Here is a 5,292-nt window from a genome sequence, read left to right as displayed (position 1 = left end):
GGGCCCCCTCCAGCTCTGCCAGTACCCGCTGCCCCTGCTAACCGAGCCCCACTGGTGCTGACCCACCTAGTCAGGACTCCTCTCTGCGTTCCCAGGGGCCCCCAAGGGGCTGGAGCTCCGCGTGCTGGGCCGAGAGCCTGACGTGGGCCGGGTGAAGGCAGCCGTGGCCGGCTTCGTGGCCCAGTTCCACGACGAAAGTATCTGCAACGTGGAGCTGGTGGCCGTTGGCACCCAGGCCCTGCGGGAGCTCGGCCAGGCCTCGCTGTACCAGTTCCCCGTCAGCCTCCGGCGCCTGCCGGGCAATGTGCTGCGGGTGCGGGGCGCCTGGGAGGACGTGGCCAAGGCCGTGGCCGCTGTCCATGCCAGGATCCAGGCTGCCCAGCGCCAGCGGGCGGAGGCCGAGGTGCTGTATGGGCTGGTCAAATGGCAGCACCTGGCCCTGGCCGGTTGGCGTCCCCTCAGTGTGGCCACCAACCAGCGGCTGGAGACGGCGTACGCCAGCGGGGAGCGCCGGGTGGAGATCGAGTGGGATGGACAGCGGGCGGAGATCGACCTGCTCAAGGAAGTGGCCGTTGTGCGGGGCACCGGGGCCCCCATCCGCCTCCGCCGGGAGATCTGCCTGTGGGGTGAGAGGAACCGAACCCCTTCCAAAGACACCCCCACAGCTGCCCCCACTGCTGGACAGGAGGGCACCAGCTCCCATCCGACCTCAGGGGACTGGGACTGGGACTGGGGCAGGGAATGGGGCCCGGGGCCTTTCCCCTCCCAGGGGCGCCAGCTCCCATCCGGCCCCAGGGCAGGGACTGGGCCTGGTGCGGTTCCCCACTGATGGACCCCATCTCTCGTTGCAGACAGGTGCCTCGCCCCGCACTGGGAGCCCATGGGCGAGAGCCTGGTGAGGCTGGTGGAGCTGGCAGAGGGCTCGGAAGAGTACCGGGAGGTGGCCGAGGGGTTCAAGCGGACGGCCCCAGGCTACTGCATCCTCAATGTGAGTGTGAGGAGCTGGGGCTGAGAGACACCCCCTGTGGGTCCCAGAGCCCAGTCAGTGGGAAGGGGGATCTCTCCTAGCCCCAGCTGGGCGGGTGGGGCGGGGGACTCAGTGAGGGGGAGCTTCCCTGGCCCTGCCTGGAGTGGGGGACGGACGTCCTTGGAGGGCTGTCCACGGGGGCAGGAAGGCCAGATGGACACAGCCATTAGGGGTGTCCCCTGACGGAACTGCAGGGATTGGGGACCCAGGACTGAAGCTTGGGCCAGGGCGGGATGGGAAGACCCTGAAAGGCTGGGGCTCCCCCCACACCACATGGGGGTGCCCTTAGCAGTTCCTGGCCATGCCCCCCCCCGCAGATCCAGAGGGTGCAGAACCAGGTCCTGTGGGTCTCCTACTGCTGGCAGCGCCGCTGGATGGAGGAGAAGAACCCACCGGGCGAGCTCAACGAGCGTCTCCTCTACCACGGCACGCGGCCAGAGAACCGGCACTCCATCCAGGAGATCGGCCTCCGGATCACCTGCCGCAAGGGTGGGGCTGGGCCCCCGGGGGGGCCCTGGGGCTGGGGGCACCAGGATTGTATGCCATCTCTGCCCCCCGGGCCACCCAGTCCTGCCCTGGGCCCGAATGGGAACCGAGGCCCCATGTCCCGTTCCCCACCCCCCTGAGCCAGCCAGTCCCTGCCCTGGGGCTGGATGGGAGCTGGCACCCCCTAGAGGGGAAAGGCCTCTTGTCCCATTCCTCACCCCCCAGTGCCAGCCAGTCCCCTGCCCTGGGGCCGGATCGGGGCTGGTGCCCCCTCTAGGGGAAGGCCCTATGTCCCATTCCCTGCCCCCTTAAGTCAGCCAGTCTCAGCCGGGGGTGGTTCAGGGTTGGCCTCCCTCAAAGGACATGGCCCCGTGTCCCGTCTCTCAGTGTCTGAGGGTGACTGTTCTGTTCTCTCCTTTCTCACAGTGGGAATCTACGGCCAGGGCCTGTACTTCGCGGCGGAGGCTGCGCGGTCAGCGGACTACGCTAAGCCCGATGCCCACGGGCACCGCTTTATGTTCCAGGTGCGGGTGCTGACGGGGCAGTTCACCCAGGGCAAGGAGAACATGGTGCTACCTCCGGAGAAGCCGGATGGGGGCGGGCGTTACGACAGCGTGGTCAACGTGGTCTCCCGCCCCAGCATCTTCGTCACCTTCTTCGACGACCTCACCTACCCCGAGTACCTCATCACCTTCCGGGGCACCAGGCCGCCCCTGAACTGAGAACCGTGCTGCCCTGGGACAGGCCACGGGACCTGGCAGCCAAAGAACAGCCGTAGGGCCGGGCAGCATTGGGTGTGGAACATGTGCACATGTGTACTCGTGCACTGGTTGGATTCAGAGCCGCTCGACTGCCGGCCCTACACTGCTGACAGCTAATGGAGATTCTCCAGAGCATTCCCAGCATTCACAGCTCCAGCAGAGAGGACTGACTGGGCCATGGGATGGGGGAGAAAGATGAGCTGAGACACATCCCGCTGCCCCCTCCTGGAAGGTGTCACGCTACTCAGTTGTGTGTCATCAGCCCAGCACAGCTGCCCACAAGTGGGGATTCTCCATTTGCCAACAGCTGAGGGAACATCCGGCTTGTTTCTTGGAGGCTGTATAATTTCCTGTTACAATCTCCTGACGGTTTCAGTCCTGCGGGCCTGGCTCAGGGAAGGGCCTGGCATCTTGTCGATCCAGCTGCACCCATGAGGAGGAGGATTGCCGGCAGGAGAAGAGGGTTATAATTTCGTATAAATCAACATATTTCACAGAAAGCAGGGGGCTCTCAAGGAGTTTTCTGGGTAGGAAAAAGCACATTGCAATGAACATTTTCACTGTTTTCCAATCTCAATTTGTGTCTTGAATCTGTTGTCAAATATCTAAAAAACCAAACACATATTTGGATTATTTTACCCCTCCCCCATTTTCTTCTTTTTAAACATTTTCCCCACTGGACATGCAGGTGAGGGGACTTACATTGTCCCTCTACGAGTGGGCTCCAAACTGTGGGGTGTGCCCCTCTAGGGGGGTGGAACATTGGGGGGGGCTCGGCACACCTGGGGCAGCCTGCGGGGGGGGGGGAGAGCGAGTGCCACAGAGCCCCGCTCTGCGCCCAGCTCCACTCAGTCCCCAGCCGCTGCCCCGCTCCCAGCCCCTTGCCCCAGCTTAGGGTTGCCAAGTGTCGTTTTTTGTCTGGAAATTCCAGTGAGAAAGGGGACCAGGCAGTGTCCGGTCAGCATTGCTGTATTGCAGCGTACAGCATAACCAGCCTCTGCCACGGGGGGACAGGAAGCCTGGAGGAGCATTTAGGGACGGCACTGGCAAAAGAGGTACTGGCTGCTCCCCTGTCCTGCCCCTAGCGCGACTCTCCCTCCCTGCCCCTGCCCCAGCCACCCCCTGCCCTCCCACCCCGGCTCCTGGGGGATTGCGGACTAGATAAGGCGGCGGGGGGGAGACACAATGAAAAAGTTTGGGGACCACTGCTCTAGCCCTAGATCCTTTCTACATACGACACCAGATCAATGATCCACCCAGCCTGGCGACCCTGCTGCGTGTCCGCCCTGATGCATGGTCCCTTCAGTCTCTCCTGTCCAAGTGGCTCCACTGTGGATAAATAATGAAAGGGTCTTGGGCCTGGATGAGCGTGACTCTGTAGGCTGGTGGGCTGGGCCCTCACACGGCTGGGGGAGACCCCAGGTCCGATCCTCCTGCTCCAATGACTCAGGAGAGACTTAGAGAGCCCTGACCATTGAGTTAAGTGACACCACCTGCTCCTCCAGCCAGAGTTTGGATGGGACCCACTTCTGTAGCCCAAGTCTAGGGTTCAGGAGCCTAAGCACAGGTGTGGATCGGGGCCTACAAGGGCTGCCAGGTTGGGTGGGACAGATTCCGGGAGGTTTCAAGCCATGACATGAGTGTTCATTAAAGATGAATCTTTCATTCCTGGCGACTCCCGGGCGAACCTGGAGGGCTGGTGACCCTGGGGCCTACGTGCGGTGCCTGTGATGAAGGGTTAGCACAGAGGGCAGCCTATTCCGGACTGCGCCGGCTTTTGTGCTACCTTCTGGCCAGCTGCCCTGCCAGGACACCTCGCCGACCGTCACTGCAAGCCATCCAGAGCAATTACCCAATCGATCAGGTGTCAGAGGAGAGCCGTCCTTGGAGGGGGAAGGCTGATTGCTGATTTGTGCCATCTGCACAGAAAACCCAGGAATTTCCCTTGCTCAGTGTGATGATGCTGTCCGTGGGAGCCAGCTGAGGTCACTCAATTAAGGTGAACTGCAAACAAAATGGGGCAGACAAATCCCAAAAGTGGGTGGTTATTCCAATACTTAGATTTACCAACCAGCACAGAACAGCTTCTGTAACACCTCACTGGTTACTCAGAAGTCCAAACACCGCAGTTCCCTTAAAGTACCCAGCCTCAGGCCTCTGTCCAGACACACACGTCAGATATGATGATGATTCCTGAAAATCTTATCTCATCATATAAAATAAAAGGTTCTTCCAATCCCAAAGGATCAGCCACATACCCAGGTCCAATTATAACTTAGATCTTACCCAAAATACACGCTATTAGCCAATTCTTATTAACGAAGCTAAAATTTATTAAAAAAGAAAAGAGAGAGAGAGAGAGATTTGGTTAAAAGATTAATGTACACACGGACTTGAATTCAATTCTTGAGGTTCAGATACACAGTAGAGATGAGCTTGTAGTTGCCAAAAGTCCTTTTAGAAATAGTCCATAGGTTATAGTCCAATGTCCATATTCAGGGTGACTCCAGTCAGTGACTGGGGATCTCAATCCTTATGGCTTAAGGTTTCCCCCTCTTGAAACCCAAAGCAGATCTGAGATGAAGTAGGATCCTGTCCCAGGGTTTTTATACATTTCCAGCAGCCTTTCGGCCTGAGAAAACAATAGGCTTAACTCCTTCTCCCAAACATCCTGGCAATTAGCACAGGGTAATTTCTCCATTAAACAGTTCAGATACAGGTTACCACAACCTTCAAAAAGACATAGAGACAATAATACTGTTTCACTCAAGTATCTTTCTAAATGTTAATGTTCCTTTTTCGATCTTTGAATCAAAGCTATAGCGATAGACAAGACTTGTTTGCTTACCTTACAAGACCTGAGCAAACACCTACCCTTCTACCTCTAACAATGCAGACTTGCATTTCAAAGCTCTATTCATTTACATATCTTCCTAACCAGTTTCTAAAGTTCAGCCATGGGTCAGTCAGTTTGTGAGTTAATTAACTCTTTCTGGCCCTGTCATCTTTCAGTGAGAT

At 58.3% G+C, this 5,292-nt stretch overlaps 1 protein-coding gene across 2 annotated transcripts; it reads left to right on the top strand.

The window, feature by feature from the left end:
• Positions 1-342: 342 nt before the first annotated feature.
• LOC120381315 (protein mono-ADP-ribosyltransferase PARP15-like) lies at positions 343-2,731 on the top strand. 2 transcript variants are annotated; one of them, XM_039499512.1, is made up of 3 exons: positions 877-988; positions 1,345-1,516; positions 1,940-2,731. In XM_039499512.1, exons 1-3 carry the CDS (start codon positions 881-883, stop codon positions 2,233-2,235), a joined length of 576 nt encoding a protein of 191 aa, XP_039355446.1. In that variant the 5' UTR covers positions 877-880; the 3' UTR covers positions 2,236-2,731. The 2 variants fall into 2 exon arrangements, with proteins under 2 accessions (XP_039355447.1, XP_039355446.1); XM_039499513.1 differs by lacking the exons at positions 877-988; positions 1,345-1,516 and adding an exon at positions 343-626 and having other exon boundaries at positions 2,038-2,731.
• Positions 2,732-5,292: the final 2,561 nt, after the last annotated feature.

The sequence above is a fragment of the Mauremys reevesii genome, linkage group 13 (genome assembly GCF_016161935.1).
Source record: "Mauremys reevesii isolate NIE-2019 linkage group 13, ASM1616193v1, whole genome shotgun sequence".
Taxonomy (NCBI): Eukaryota; Metazoa; Chordata; order Testudines; family Geoemydidae; genus Mauremys; species Mauremys reevesii.
Note: the sequence above shows the minus strand (reverse complement) of the source record. Positions and strands in the feature narration are given on the sequence as shown.

Excerpts from the sequence above, each read along its gene's own strand:
- LOC120381315 (XM_039499512.1), top strand. The coding sequence starts at position 881 with ATGGGCGAGAGCCTGGTGAGGCTGGTGGAGCTGGCAGAGGGCTCGGAA. Across the intron at positions 989-1,344 it reads CAGGCTACTGCATCCTCAAT|ATCCAGAGGGTGCAGAACCA; the intron begins GTGAGTGTGAGG and ends CCCCCCCCGCAG. Across the intron at positions 1,517-1,939 it reads CCGGATCACCTGCCGCAAGG|TGGGAATCTACGGCCAGGGC; the intron begins GTGGGGCTGGGC and ends CCTTTCTCACAG.